General features: G+C 41.0%; 1 protein-coding gene across 5 annotated transcripts in view; it reads right to left on the minus strand.

Moving 5' to 3' along the window:
• Positions 1 to 14,940: 14,940 nt before the first annotated feature.
• LOC140200743 (interleukin-1 receptor type 2-like) overlaps positions 14,941 to 16,463 on the minus strand; it is a 46,585-nt gene continuing 45,062 nt past the window's right edge. For all 5 annotated transcript variants that reach the window (XR_011886716.1, XM_072264338.1, XM_072264339.1 and 2 more), the window contains one exon: positions 14,941 to 15,151. Coding sequence is in view for 2 of the 5 variants with exons in the window: in XM_072264336.1 (XP_072120437.1) it covers positions 15,030 to 15,151 (122 nt within the window). In the remaining 3 variants the exon portion in view is untranslated. The remainder of the gene's footprint in view (positions 15,152 to 16,463) is intronic.

Raw genomic sequence — 16,463 nt, forward strand, 5'->3', positions numbered from 1 at the left:
TTCCCCTCATGTTCCCCTTAAACATTTCACCTTTAACCCATGACCTCTAGTTCATCTCACCCAACCTCAGTGGAAAAAGCCTGCTTGCATTTACCCCATCTATACTTCCATAATTCTGCATACCTCTATCAAATCTCTACACTCCAGGGAATAAAGTTCTAACCTATTCAAACTTTCCCTATAACTCAGGTCCTCAAGTTCTGGCAACATCCTTGTACATTTTCTTTGCACTCTTTCAATCTTATTGACATCTTTCCTGTAGGTAGATGACCAGAACTGCACACAGTACTTAAAATTAGGCCTCACCAATGTCTTAAACAACTTCAACATAACATCCCAACTCCTCTACTGAGAAATTTGAGTTATGAAGGCTCATGTGCCAAAAGTTTCCTTTACAACCCTATCTACCTGTGAGCTCTCTTTACAACCCTATCTACATGTATCACAGGGTACAGAGGGAAGGCAGGAGAATGGGGCTGAGGGGGATAGTAAATCAGCCACGATGGAATGGCAGAGCAAATTAGTTGGGCCAAATGACCTAGTTCTTCTCCTACGTCATCTAAAATAGAGAGATATGTAGAGGCAGAATAGAATTAGTTTAATTTTGCATCATATTTGGCATAGATATTTGGGTTCAAGGGTATCTGTTCCTGTGATTCACTGTTCTATGTTCCTTCACTTGTTTATGCCACCAAATGCAAAGCAGAGTACAGACCTCATGTCATCCTGCCTCGGATATATTGCTTCAGTTCTTTGTGCTCATAAAGTCACAGTTCTGGATCCACAGATCTCAGAACACATCAGGACTTTCTTTCTCTACAAGCATTACAGCAGCATATGGACACGGCTCCTTGCTGCTTCTCAACAGGAACTGGGGATCACTGTTAAATCAATTGCCCACATTACATGAGTGAAACACATTTTAAAGTCTATACACAGTAAAAGATGTTTGGGCTGCTGCAGTTGCTGGAGAGAATCACGTGCCATTTGTAAGAGGATAGTGTTACTGAATGTAAAGCAATGTGTCTACATGACATGTCTTTCTGCACTGAATAATGACAGAGTATGTGAGATATGATAGGTATGTGGGAGTATGGAGCAGTGAAGTGTGCAAATGACTGACGGACCACATGAAACTTAATCGGAACAGTGATATTGGTGTCAGTTGAAGGATGGGGATATGGTTTAGTAAAGTCTGACGTTGCAGTATTTCAGTGCAGTAAAGGAAATTACATTGGAATGAGATACTGGCAGGGATGACAGCAGAGCAGCAATGGTGTGGGTTTCTAGGAAAACTGTGGAAAATGTAAAACAGATGTATTCCAAAAACAAAGAAATACTCAAATGGCAACATAGTACAACTGTGACTGACAAGGGAAGTCAAAGCTAATGTAAAAGCAAAAGAGAGGGCATATAACAAAGCAAAAATTAGTGGGAAGACAGAGGATTGGGAAGCTTTTAGAGAGCAACTAAAAGAATCATTAGGAGAGAAAAGATGAAATCTGAAAGCAAGCTAGCAATCAATATCAAAGTGGATAGTAAAAGCTTTTTCAAGTGTAAGGGGGTTTCGACTTTTATGTCACTGCGGAGGCTAATTAAAATGGCGTCTTTGTTATGTTAATCTGGGGAATGCGACTTTGTTGTGTTAAGCGTTGAGAAAGTTTGCACTAGCAGCTTGTTTTGGTTTAGAGTGTGATAAGAGGATACTATTAATCAATTGGGATAGTTGTTATGGTTTTGGTGTATTTGAAGATACTGTATGCGCGGGGTTTTGGGGGAGAAGGCGGGAGAGCGACACTGAGGGTGGCCGGGGTGGGGGGGGGGCTACACAAGTAAAAAAATAAAAGCAAGACAAGGGTGGTTATAGGACTGCTAGAAAATGAGGCTGGAGAAATAGTAACGGGGACTAAGGAAATGGCAGATGAACTAAATGAGTGTTTTGCATCAGTCTTCACTGTGGAAGACACTAGCAGTATGCCAGGTGTTGAAGGGTGTGAGGGAAGAGAAGTGAGTGCAGTTACTATTACAAGGGAGAAGGTGCTCAAAAAACTTAGAGATCTAAAGGTACATAAGTCAGCCAGACCAGATGAACTGCACCCTAGGGTTCTGAAACAGGTAGTGGTAGAAATTGTGAAGGTATTAGTAATGACCTTTCAGAAATCACTGAATTCTGGTATGGTGCCAGGAGACCTGGAAAATCGCAAATGTTACCCAACCTTTAAGAAAGGAGGAAGGCAGCAGAAGGTAAAATACAGACCAGTTAGTCTTGACCTCAGTGGTTGGGAAGATGTTGGACTTAATTGTTAAGGATGTGGTTATGGAGTACTTGGTGACACAGGACGAGATAGGACAAAGTCAGCATGGTTTCCTTAAGGGAAAATCTTGTGTGACAAACCTGTTGAAATTCTTTGAAGAGATTACAAGTAGGATAAATAAAGGAGATGAAGAGGATGTTGTATATTTGGACTTTCATAAGACCTCTGACAAGGTGCCACGCATGAGGCTGCTTACCAAGTTAAGAGCCCATGGTATTACAGGAAAGTTATTGGCATGGTTAGAGCATTGGCAGATTAGTAGGAAGCCACAAGTGGGAATAAAATGATCCTTTTCTGGTTGGCTACCAGTGAGTAGAGGTGTTCTGCAGGGATCGGTGTTGGGACCGCTTCTTTTTATGCTGTATATCAATGATTTAGATGATGGAATAGATGGCTTTATTGTCAAGTCTGCAGATGATACAAAGGCTAGTGGAGGGCAGGTAGAGTTGAGGAAACAGGAAGGCTGCAGAAGGACTTCGATGGATTAGGAGAACGGGCAAGAAAGTGACAAATGAAATACAATGTTGGAAGATGCATGGTCATGCACTTGGTAGCAGAAATAAATGTGAAGACTATTTTCTAAACGGGGAGAAAATCCAAAAATCTGAGATGCAAAGGAACTTGGGAGTCCTTGTGCAGAACACCCTAAAGGTTAACTTGCAGGTAGAGTTGGCGGTGAGGAAGGAAATTGCCATGTTAGCATTCATTTCAAGAGGTCTAGAATACAAGAGCAGGGATGTGGGCTGAAGCTTTATAAGGCACCAATGAGGCTTCACCTTGAGTATTGTGAACAGTTTTGGGCTTCTCATCTAAGAAAAAACATGCTGGCATTGGAGAGGGTTCAGAGGAGGTTCACAAGGATGATTCTGGGGATGAAAGGGTTATCATACAAGGAACATTTCATAGATCTGGGTCTGTACTCGCTGGAACTTAGAAGGATGAGGGGGCAACTCATTGAAACCTTTCGAATGTTGAAAGGCCTAGACAGAGTAAATCTGGAAAGGATGGTGGGGGAGTCTAGGACAAGAGGACACAGCCTGTGGATTTAGGGGTCTCCATTTAAAACAAAGATGTGGAGAAATTTCTTTAGTCAGAGGGTGGTGAATTTGTGGAATATATTACCACAGGCAACTGTAGAGGCCAGGTCATTGGGTGTATTTAAGGCAGAGCTTGATTGGTTCTTGGTTGGACGGCATCAAAGGTTATTGGGAGAAGGTTGGGGAGTGCAGCAGAGGAAGGGAAAAAAAAGGATCAGCCATGATTGAATGGTGGAGCAGACTTGATGGGCCAAATGGCCTAATTCTGCACCTATGGATTATGGTCTTATGGTTTATGAAGTCAAAATTTTGCATATATGTCTACATTTACTGACTTTGGCCACTGAAGCAAGATCATTAAACTTGTCATAGAACTGAATCAAAATCCTGTCATAAGGAGGAGGCTGGGAATGGACCCAAGTGCAAGACACAGACACTGAATTACTAGGGACAGGACTAGGATATATGGTGAGGGCTAGGACATGGACATGAAAACCGGGAACCCGGAACAGGACTGGACAAGAGAGCTAGGTACCAGGGCTTGGACTCCAAGCCAGAGACTGGACAAGGACACAGAACCTGGGTCTTGCCTCTGGCTCGGACCCCAGAAGTAGGCAAGGACGTGACTTGGCTGGCAGGCAGGACGAGGCTGGAGTCTTCAGGCTAGAGACTCGAGGTGAGGCTGGAGACCAGAGACTTGGGGTCTTGAAGCTCCTCCTGGGCAGGGCGCAGTACTCCACCCGACAGAGGTAAGGGACAGAACCCACCGCAGGATAATGGCAATCTGGCCTGGCTTTCCCGACGGAGGCAAGGGACAGGAAGGGACCTAGGTACAGGGTGGCTCCAGGACAAGACGAGAGTTACCAGCAAGACAAGGCAAGGCTTCAGGCAATGCAAGGCGAGACAAGAACTTCAGGCGAGGCGAGAGTTACCGGCAAGACAAGGCAAGGCTTCAAGGTGAGAAAACAGAAGGCAGGGGAAGGGACACAAGGAGTAAGGACAAGAACAATCCAGCTGCCACACCCTGCTCTCTGGAGGTATTTATGCAGCCAGCCCCAATGAAAATCAGCTGCCTCAATTAGTGCTCAACAGGAACAGAAACAGGGTAGACAGGAAAAGCTGGAGCAAGGGTCAATGGATTGGACTGTGAACCAGAATGCAGACTTCATGGATCGGACCATGACAGATCCTTGGATGTCTATTTCTGCTGTCAGTCCTGGACCACATCCTCCAACTGAGTCACCATTACTGATGTAAGGGGGTTCATGAAGCAGCAAAGAAGCATGCACTTGCTACAACAGACTGGTAGAAGATCTCCAACACTCCACTGCACACATTGAAGGATCTCAGCTTCCTTAGAAAATAGTCTGCTCATCCCCTTCTTGTAAACAGCCATAGTGTTGGTTTTCCAGTCAAGTCTGTTGTCGAGGTGAACACTCAAGTATTTCTACTCCTCCACTACCACAACCTCTTCTTCCAAAATCTATACAGGATTCGTCACGGTCCTCTTCCTCCTAAAATAAATCACCTTCTCCCTGGTTCTGGCCACATTCAGGAGCAGGTGATTCCTCCCGCACCACTCCACAAACTTGTCCACCAGTCCTCTGTACTCTGACTCCTGATACACGCCAACCACCACAGCGTCATCAGAGAAGTTCTGCAAGTGGCAAGACTCAGAGTTGTACTGAAACTCTGAGGTGTACAGTGTGAACAGAAATGGAGACAGGACATTCCTTCGTGGTGCTCCAGTGCCACTCATCACCACCTCAGACAGAGAACTACCCAGCCATACAAACTGGGGTCTATCTAATAGATAGTCAGTACTCCAGGAGACAGTGGATTTCTCTACATCTATCGTTTGCAGCTACTCACTCTGAAGTGGCTGGATTGTATTGAAGGCACTAGAGGAATCAAAAAATGCCACCAGCATCATCCAGGTGGGAGTGAGCTCACTGTAACAGATAGATGATGGCATCATCCACTCACACATGAGGTTGGTAGGCAAACTGTAGAGGGTCCAATGAAGATCTCACCTGCAGTCCAAGGTAAGTCAGGATATATAATCTATAAAAAGTATTCACCCCCCCCCCCAGGAAGTTTTCATGTTTTGCTTTACGTTGAATCACAATGGATTTAATTTGCCTTTTTTGACACTGAGCCACAGAAAAGCCTCTATCATGTCACAGTGAAAATAAATTTCTACATATTGGTCTAATTTATTGCACTTATTAAACTCTAATAATTGATAATATAATTGCTCACTCCCTTCAAGTTGATATTTAGCAGATGCACCTTTGGCAGCAATTACGGCCTCGAGTCTGTGTGGATAGGTCTCTATCAGCTTTGCATATCTGAACACTGCAAGTTTTCCCCATTCTTCATTACAAAACTGTTCAAGCTCTGTCAGATTGCATGGAGATCATAAGAAAACTGCCCTTTTCAAGTCCAGCCACAACTTCTCAGCTTGACTGAGGTTTGGACTCTGACTTGGCCACCCTAGGACATTAACTTTGTTTTTAATTCATTCTTGTGGAGCTCTGGCTTTATGCTTGGGATCCTTGGCTTACTGGAATCCAAATCTTCTCCCAAGTTGCAATTCTCTTGCAGTCTGCATTAGGTTTTCCTCCAGGATTTCCCTGTATTTTGTTGCGTTCATTTTACCCTGTATCTTCTCAAGCCTTCTACAGCCTGCTGCAGTGAAGCATCCCCACAGCATGATGCAGCCACCACCACGCTTTATGGTATGAATGGTGTGTTTCTGATGATGGACTTATGCCAAACATAGCATTTAGTCTAATGGCCAAAAAGCTCAATTTTGGTTTCATCAGACCATAGAACCTTCTTCCAGCTGACTTCAGAGTTTCCCACATGCTGTCTGGCAAACTCTGGCTGAGATTTCATGTGAGTTTTTTTCAACAGTAGCTTTCTCTTTGCTATTCTCCCATAAAGCTGCCACTGGTGAAGCACCTGGGCAACAGTTGTTGTATGCACTGTCTCTCTCATCTCAGCCACTGAAGCTTGTAACTCCTCCAGAGTTGTCATAGGTCTCTTGGTGGTCTCCCTCACTAATCTGCTTCTTGCATGGTCACTCAGTTTTTAAGGACAGCCTACTCTAGCCAGATTTAGAGCTTTGCCATATTCTTTCTATTTCTTGATAATTCACTTCACTTCCAATCTGTGCCTTGTAAGGCATGAAAATGCCCGACGCAGGCCTCTCATGGTCTGAGTCGAAGTTCCCCCCCCCCACCCCCACTTAACTGTACTCCAAGGGATATTCAGTGACTTGGAAATTTTCTTGTATCCGTCTCCTGACTTGTGTTTTTCAATAACTCAGCAACAATTGGACCTTCCAGATACTGGTGTATTTTTACTAAAATAAATTGAAACACTTGGCTACACACAGGTCTCCAAAATCAGATCTCTATTTAACTAATTATGTGACTTCTAAAACCAAATGGCTACACCAGTGATGTTTTTAAATATAATTTATTCATTTACGAGATGTGGGCATCGCCAGCTAAACCAGCATTTATTGCCTATCCCTAGTTTCCCTTGAGAAGGTGGTATATCATTTGCTGTGTCATATTAAAGGGGGTGAATACTTATGTAGTCAACTATTTTGTGTTTTATGTTTGTAATTAATTTAGATCACTTTGTAGAGATCTGTTTTCACTTTGAAATGAAAGAGTCTTTGTTGATCAGTGTCAAAAAAGGCCAAATTAAATCCACTGTGATTCAATGTAGTAAAACAATAAAACATGAAAACTTCCAAGGGGGGGTGAATACTTTTTATAGACACTGTATCTATTTTGTATTTCTTATTGTAATTTATAGTTTTTATGTATTGCACTGTACTGCTGATGCAAAACAACAAATTTCACAGCATATGTCAGTGATATTAAACTTAATTCTGTTAAGAATCTCTCCCTTAAGAGACAGACTATGACAGCAAAAGGTAGATGCTAGGGCTACCCAGTGTGAAACTCCCCAATGTTACCCTTGCTCTCAAAAGCACATTTGGCTCTGTGTGGATGCAGCAAGCATTTCAGTCAGGTGTGCACACCAAGATATTGAGGTCACATTGACATGGCTCTCCTATGTCTCTCAATTCTAGGGCACTTTTTGAGTACTGCCTAATTTCAAAATCAAGCTATTGGCATCAGCCTAGGCAATTCTCTGGGGATTATTTATGTTTAAAGGCACAAGTACCAGAGAACATAGGTTGCAGAAAAAAACGAATTCACCTAAAATACAATGGTCTATAAATACATCATTTCATATCCTTTCTCACCTAAAATGACCTATTTACAGTTTCCTGTACAAAATGTTCCAGCTCTTTGAATGGAAACACTCAAGATCATTTACACTTATTTTCCGAATCAGATGACGAAAAGTGCTGTATAGACCTGCCAAAGGCAACCCAAGCCAAACTGGATGGTTTTTAGGATAAGAAAAAAGATTGAAATGGATATAGAAACATAGAAAACCTACAGTACAATACAGGCCCTTCGGCCCACAAAGTTGTGCCGAACATGTCCCTACCTTAGAAATTACTAGGCTTACCTATAGCCCTCTATTTTTCTAAGCTCCATGTACCTATCCAAAAGTCTCTTAAAAGGCCCTATCGTATCCGCCTTCACCACCATCGCCGGCAGCCCATTCCACGCACTCATCACTCTCTGAGTAAAAAACTTACCCCTGACATCTCCTCTGTACCTACTCCCCAGCACCTTAAACCTGTGTCCTCCTGTGGTAACCATTTCAGCCCTGGGAAAAAGCCTTTGACTATCCACACGACGAATGCCTCTCATCATCTTATACACCTCTATCAGGTCACCTCTCATCGTCTGTCGCTCCAAGAAGAAAAGACCGAGTTCACTCAACCTATTCTCATAAGGCATGCTCCCCAATCCAGGCAACATCCTTGTAAATCTCCTCTGCACCCTTTCTATGGCTTCCACATCCTTCCTGTAGTGAGGCAACCAGAACTGAACACAGTACCCCAAGTGGGGTCTGACCAAGGTTCTAAATAGCGGAACATTACCTCTCGGCTCCTAAATTCATTTCCACAATTAATGAAAGCCAATACACCATACGCCTTCTTAACCACAGAGTCAACCTGCGCAGCTGCTTTGAGCATCCTATGGACTTGGATCCCAAGATCCCTCTGATCCTCCACACTGCCAAGAGTCTTACCATTTATATTCTGCCATTATATTTGACTTACCAAAATGAACCACTTCATACTTATCTGGGTTGAACTCCATCTGCCACTTTTCAGCCCAGTTTTGCACCCTATCAATGTCCCGCTGTAACCTCTGACAGCCCTCCACACTATCCACAACACCTCCAACCTTTATGTCATCAGCAAACTTATTAACCCATCCCTCCACTTCCTCATCCAGGTCATTTATAAAAATCAGGAAGGGTAAGGGTCCCAGAACAGATCCCTGAGGCACTCCACTGGTGACTGACCTCCATGCAGAATATGACCCGTCTACAACCACTCTTTGCCTTCCGAGGGCAAACCAGTTCTGGGTCCACAAAGCAATGCCTCCTTACTTTCTCAATAAGCCTTGCATGGGGTACCTTATCAAATGCCTTGCTGAAATCCATATACACTACATCTACTGCTCTTCCTTCATCAAAGTGTTTAGTCACATCCTCAAAAAATCCAATCAGGCTCGTAAAGCACGACCTGCCCTTCACAAAGCCATGCCGACTATTCCTAATCATATTATACTTGTCCAAATGTTCATAAATCCTGCCTCTCAGTATCTTCTCCATCAACCTACCAACGACTGAGGTAAGACTCACTGGTCTATAATTTCCTGGGCTAACGTTGTATCAGCTTTTACTCCCTAAGAATGTATTGTTTCCCAGCAATGCAGTTTGGATAGAATGGTTCCAAAAACTACTTTAGGGATATGGAAAAGAAGATCATGAGTCATATCCTACTGGCTATTCCTAATAAGTTTCAAATGGAATAACCAGCACTTAATGATTGAAGCAACAGTAAATGCATAATTATTCTGCATATACTATGAATTGTAGAAGTCCCAGATTTAAGACCGGAAGAAATAGAAAGAGTAGGCCAATCAACCCCATGAGCCTGCTCCACATTCAATAAACCAATATTCTGCAATTCTACTTTCCCACCCTAATATTGCAACTCTTACCAAGTAAAAATCTATCTAATTTTTGTATATTTTCATGGATTCAATTTTGACAGCTTTTGTGGCAAGGATTTCTGAAGAGTCATAATCCTTTGAAGAGATTCTTCCTGATCTCACTTTCTAATGGGCACTGCCTTGCTCTGAAACTGTACATGTTGTTCCAAGATTCTCCCCGGAAGGAAGTACCATCCCAACATTTACATTATCCAGTCTGTCAGAGGCCAAGAAATTTGGGAGTTAAAATCTGTGCACAGCACCAAGTGGCGATAGTAAAAGGATAGTAGTGACCTCTTATGGATGAAAGTACAACTACTGCTCTATTAGTTTCTGCCCAGGCTGCCATTATCCGTCCAAAATATTTTGCACAAGAAGGTATCACAGTATGGCAATAAGCAGAACTGCTTTACAAATTCCCCGGTGGAAAATTTTGTTAGAAGATAATCCTGCCTATGAATGGTGTAGTTTTATCTTAAGGCCTGTGATGCAGAATGAAGCCTTAGTCCTAATTAGAGAGGGATTTGAGTCAAAGGCTGTACATGAGGTTGGCTTGCCATTCAATGGGAGAGTACAGTCATGACTGGGAGACTATTGGGTATACATGAAGATGTTTCTTGATGGGATCTTCCACAATATTGCTTGAAATGACAGCAATAAACCTTAGCATTGTTGAAAAGATGTAAGGTAAACTTTTGTCTGAAGGATGGAAAAGCCATGTTAATTGGATCCACACCAATTTCATGAGAGATACTTCAAGTCGCAACACGCAAGTGAAATCAGCCTGTTCCAACAATTAACAAATTGTTGACTGAACTTCTACCTCAGCAATATTCCTTTGCTCACTCCTCATAATCTTCGATTCTCTTTAATATCCAAACCTCTACCTGCCTCTCCGTGAAAAGCTTCCGACTGAGCTTCCAGCATCTGCCAGCAGAGAGTTCCAAAACTTTGTCACCATCTGCATGAAGAGATCCCTCTTCAATTCAGCTCTAAACAGCCTGTTTTGTATTTAATATATCAGCAATTTTTGAGTAATATTGTAAATTTATTTTTGATTAAGCTTTTTTTTGCTGTTTAAATAATTCATTAGGGGTTATGTGTAAAAGTATATGAATGGTATACATCATTATGCCACCACATCGGAAGTGTGCACCTGACTTTAGTTAAACGTGAAGCATACATGTTGTCCTAGGCTCCCATCTTTTTCTTTCAATTAGTTTTGTATTTTGGAGTTACAAAACATAACACAACCTCTTTGTTTTCAGACTCTAATCTCTTTAATTAGTGTCCTCAGTCAATGAAGTAACTATCCTTTTGAACTCAAGTATTTTCTTATATTTCAGTGTGGTCTTCTATTTTTCTAAACACCATTGAAGTGCAGGCCTTCCCTACTCAGTCACATTATTCATGACCAATTTCAATCCAAGGAACCAATCTGGTGAATGTTTATTGCATATACCAAATGGGTATGGAGACCTAAAATGCACTTAATGCTGCATAATCACCTTGGCCTTATAACATGGTAGTAAGGCCTCTTTCATCTTATACTCAAATCCGGCTATGCAGGACAGAAGCTAACGTCACAGCCTCCATGGATGGTGCACCAGACAGACCCGACCTGTTGGCTAGATGTGGTGTGACATGAGTTCTGCACAACAGAGTTAACCCATTACTGCTTGAGCAAAGAGAAGGTGAACATTTATATTTGAGGTAGAGTCAGATAAACATACTTTAAGTTACACAAACACAAGAAAATCTGCAGATGTAGGAAAGCATTTTATGTGTGATGTGATGAGATTTCTTTCTCTGAGTTTGTCAGTAAAACAGTTCAACCATTCAATTTGTGTTTTCTTGAAGAATTTTTGCTATGAGAACACTAAAATGACAACTTGGCAGTAATCATTCAAAGGCAATAACAGTTGTATGTAATATATATTTGTAGCCATTTCATTAAGAAGGCAGAAATGCTATAAAACCATTTTGTTGTTGCAGAAAAACCACTGTTCTGTGCAGTTTCACTTTGTTAGCCTTGTGTTATGTTGTCCAGGATAATATGACATTGAACAAATGATAGTTAGAATGACCCCATAGATCAGAACCTGTTGGTTAATGCTGGTAATTGTGCACTGAACTGCCAAGGTATCTCTGTGTTAACTGCCATCACATTTTAGTGTTCTTGTCCCAAGCATATTACCTTACTGCTGCTTTGTTCTTGACTGGGCTATGACACCAAATCCAACAGCAGAGTGTAAACAACCTGCAATTCCATAGCAGACACAGTGGAGAATTGCACATGGGTTCTGTTCCAAGGTCAAACTCATTCAGGAATATCAAAATAATTCATTTCAATGGACAGGAAAAGGCATTTATTCGCAAATTTACATTCCTACTAATTAAGGCAATGTGTCTTAAATATTTAACTTCACTTTATAAGTTTTAATAATTTAACATTTTCATTGTTCAGTTGTTTTGTAAAGGTTCTTTATGGTTAGTATTCACTTCTGAATGTTTCTGAAAGTCAGAAACATAATTTTGATTGTTGGATAAGCTGGTCGGAGAAGGTAGGGACAGAGCATAACCAAGCTAGCTGTCAGGGTTTTCTACCAGTACTTTGAGTGCAAGGCTTGTTCTGAGCAGATCTTACAGCAGTGTAATAGCACCCCAGGTCTTGCTGCCAAACTAGCCATACTAAATGGCCTCACCATTTAGGAATTAGAGTAAGCCAGCGAGCACCAGCAGATTTGGAAAAGCAGAGTTTATACTTGACTTATCAATCAGTGATGCAAACAGATGGCTTGGAGCTGTTTAAAAGCAACAACACAAAAACCAAGTGTACATGCTGTAAGGTTTCACTGATAATGTAATGGTTTCTCTGTATCAGCAATGTTTGGGTTATGACCAGAGATAACGGGGTTTGGAATGCTGGGCTATCCAATGACAGAACTGTTGTTCTTGCTTGTGAGTCTGGAAGAGAGATTTTCTCGGTCTTTTGCCGGGGCGAGCGAGATGAGGAGAGAAGACGCGAATGGAGAGAGCTGGTAGACCCGCGGACAGAGTGGACTTGGAGCGAGGGTCCGAAGGGCAGCAACGATCGGAGGAGGTCAATGGTGGACAATCTGTTTATCAGTGAGCTCCAGCACTGCGCAATAGACTGTTTCATAAGAATGGGCCCTTTTTCTTTATTTTTGTTTTCTTTACTAACCATATAGTCAAAGTTAGAATTATAAAGCTTAATCATTTAATCGCATATTGTGTACTGTTTGTTATTTCGGGGTACTGATTTGTAACAGGGGACACATCGCACAGCATCCACCCAAACGAGGTTTCTTAGTTTGGCCAGGCCGAGGACTATCACACCCTATATTAAGCCGCTAGCTGAAGCGAGAGTTACACAAGCCTAAAAAGATCATAGCTCCATTCTATGAAATTTCTGAAGTAACTTCAAACTTACAACCCATGATATTGTAAGATGTATTGAAAACATAAAATAGATTAGAGAAAGACAACTAGATTAACACCATTGTTTAAAATATTTAGTCAGCAAAACTGGATCAAGCTCTATCATTGTCCAGAAAATCAGATAATAAAGATTTCACCAAATTATTATGGATGATTAATGGATGAGGTAGCTGATTTGAGAGTCCATCACAGGGAAAAGATAAAACAGTGAAAATAAATTGATTTTATATAAATTATACAAGCATGAGATTATTTAACTGTTCAGATATATGTATTAATGAATGAGGCAGAAATACTTGAAGCCTAAGGTAGAAATGATATTCAAGTATCGTGCAAGTTAAATTATATTCCTACCTTATACTCCAGGGACTGATTTTCTACAAACCAGTAAAGGAGCTGGACAACATCCAGAAGAAAGCCAAAATTACAGCAGACAGCAGATTGGTAATATTTCATCACATTTGGGATTAGAGAGGAATTATTTCTGAATTGGTTGAAGAGAATTTTTTCTGGAGATTTCATTTTCCAGAAGATTAGATTACTAATGGTAGCTAGAAGAAATCGATATCATGTTTCTTCCTTTGGACACGGCTGGAAAGGATCAAATTGACATCCAACTGGACTCTACTTTCCTTCTTACAACTCATAGCCCTGAATGCACCACCCCCATCTTGGCTGCATAAAAACTTATACTGAGAAAAGTGTTCTCCACTTCTGAAACAGGCTTTCAGTGACAAAAATTCCATTAATCAGCAAGTCTAACAGAGGGCATGGATGTTTTTATCTTAAACATTATAAGTTGCTAGTTAATATTGACGATATCAAAAACTGTCTAAATATTGGAAGCTTGTGAAACTGCACCTGGAACATTATGTGCATTTCTGGCTGTCATACTACAGGAAGGATGTAATTAAAGTAGAAAGGGTACCAAAAAGATTCACAATATATGCCAGGACTGGAGGCCTTGTTATAAGCAGAGTTAGAAAAGGCTGAGATAATTTTCCTTGGAGGATATTGGGCAATCTTATAAAGTTTTGGAAAATCATGAAGGGCATAGATAAGGTTGCAGGGGGCATAGTCTTTTCTCTGGGTAGGGGAGTGTGAAACTGGAGGGCATGGATTGAAGATGAATCGGGGAACGATTTAAAGGGGAGCTAACTGGCAAGATATTCACACCAGGGGATGGAGGATACATGAAACAACTTACCTGTAGAAATGGTGTATTTGGACACATTCATGGATAAGAAAGATTTAGAGGGATGAGGCCAAATGAAGAAAAATGCAATGGGCTCAGGTGGTCAGCTTGTTCGGCATGGATATATTGCACTGGGGGGCCTTCTTCCGTGCTTTCTCTCTATGGCTCCATATACAAAGCTTTAACATTAATACAAATATTTAGATTCTTTAAGTTCTAAATTCATAAATTGAGTAAAATTCACAAGAAAATAAAACAAAGCTGATTATTAATAAAATTTATATATTTTACAGGAACAAATTATACAATGTTACATTATGTTAATGTCTGTGTTTGATGCTATAGTTGGGTTTGTATTAAACCAAGTCAATTTATTTACTAATACTGTATTTTCATAAGTGTAATTAAGCTTTATTAACTGCGGGAAAACAGCAACAAAATTTGCAAAAAAAAACAAAATAAATTATGCATTCTCACAATCTTGTCTAAACTCAACACTGCCAACTGCCAGATAGCACAACTACAGTGCCTGTAATTATATTAGTCAACATTTTCTATTTCTGCATCCACCAGCTCATAATTTACCAATGAATAAAACAAAAGGGAAAAGAAGCAGAAAAAAGGCCAAGGGAATCACATTCTTAGTTTATGCTAAGAATAAGCTTTTTGATACATTTATGAGTTCTGATGAAACCAATGTATTAAATTCATTCACGCTCTGTCATCCATTCAGTTCAAATGCAATAAGGTTTTAAGAAGAATTTCAAGGTGATATTGTTATTTATTATGGTAAAATATTTATTGTACATTTTTGGAAAACTTCACTGTTTTCAAAGCAAGTATCTTGGTATCAAATACTCTTCAAGCAATTTGCAGATACTGACAGGAGATCACAAGTGTCTTGCCGAAACAAAAGATAAACTTCGGAAGGGTGTTGTACATAAACATGTTTAATGATGGCATCAGTAATACCTGAAACATAAAGCAAACGATTTATATTTAATAAAGTTTAGGAAATATAATTTTAATAGTAGAAACATTATACAGTACAATGTAAAAGTCTTAGGCACCCTAGCTATATATGTGTCTGTGTCTGTCTGTCTCTCTCTCTGTCTCTGTCTCTCTCTCTCTCTCTCTCTCTAGATTACAGATTACAAGTTTGTTACAGAATTTGTTTGATTTTTATTCCATCATATAAAGTCAAACTACTGTCCAAGAGATTATATCAAAAGGTATTTGGGGCCTTCCCCTCCGGAGATTCTCGATCACACAGTAGCAGCGGCAGCAAAGCTGGCATTTCAGAAGTTTCTCCAGATGTTCCTCCATGCTTCTCACGTCTGTCTCCATCAAATCAGGATTGTGCACAGTATCTACTTAACAAATACTGATATCATTCCGGAGCAGCGGCGCCATCTTCCCCTCCCCTCAAATTATGAGGGGGATAGATAGAGTTGACGTGGATAGGCTTTTTTCCATTGAGAGTGGGGGAGATTCAAACAAGAAGACATGAGTTGAGAGTTAAAGAGAAAAAAGTTTAGGGGTAACATGAGGGAGAACTTCTTTACTTAGAGAGTGGTAGCTGTGTGGAACGAGCTTCCAGCAGAAGTGGTTGAGGCAAGTTCAATGTTGTTGTTTAAAATTAAACTGGATAGATATATGGACAGGAATTGGGTAGATATATGGAACGGAATGGAAGGTTATGGGCTGAGTGCAGGTTGGTGGGACTAAATGAGAGTAAGAGTTCGGCACAGACTAGAAGGGCCGAGATGGCCTGCTTCTGTGCTGTAATGGTTATATAGTTACGAACCCTCCTCACAAAGCTTTTGCAGCTGCTGTACTAAGCTTAATGGTGACCCTCAGCACAGGCTCCTGTTCCCTGCAACGTCCCAATCAACAGCATTTCACTTATGGACATCTAGTTACACTGGAAAACCAACAGGTTTTTGACAGTGCAACTTTTACAAAATTCAGACCTCAACGTGTACCCTTGCATCCTTCCCTTGGCCATCACATAGTGTACCAAGGAGTGGGCAATTGTCTCATCCACACCATAGCCATCTTGATGGACAGTTGCTGGAAGTGCCCAGCAAAGGCTAAATGCATCACTAAGTGCCCAGATCTCAATACTGAGTAGCCACATCACTTGCCTTGACACCAGGCAGAATCTCCACAGTGAAATATGGGCTATTCTTTGCAATAGGTGCACCAGAAGATGACATGCACCATTCCCATCAAAGCAGCGTGCAATTTGAGTCAATGTTGTTTTTAAATTGCAGGAAAGTAG

Source organism: Mobula birostris, chromosome 7 (assembly GCF_030028105.1).
Source record: "Mobula birostris isolate sMobBir1 chromosome 7, sMobBir1.hap1, whole genome shotgun sequence".
Taxonomy (NCBI): Eukaryota; Metazoa; Chordata; class Chondrichthyes; order Myliobatiformes; family Myliobatidae; genus Mobula; species Mobula birostris.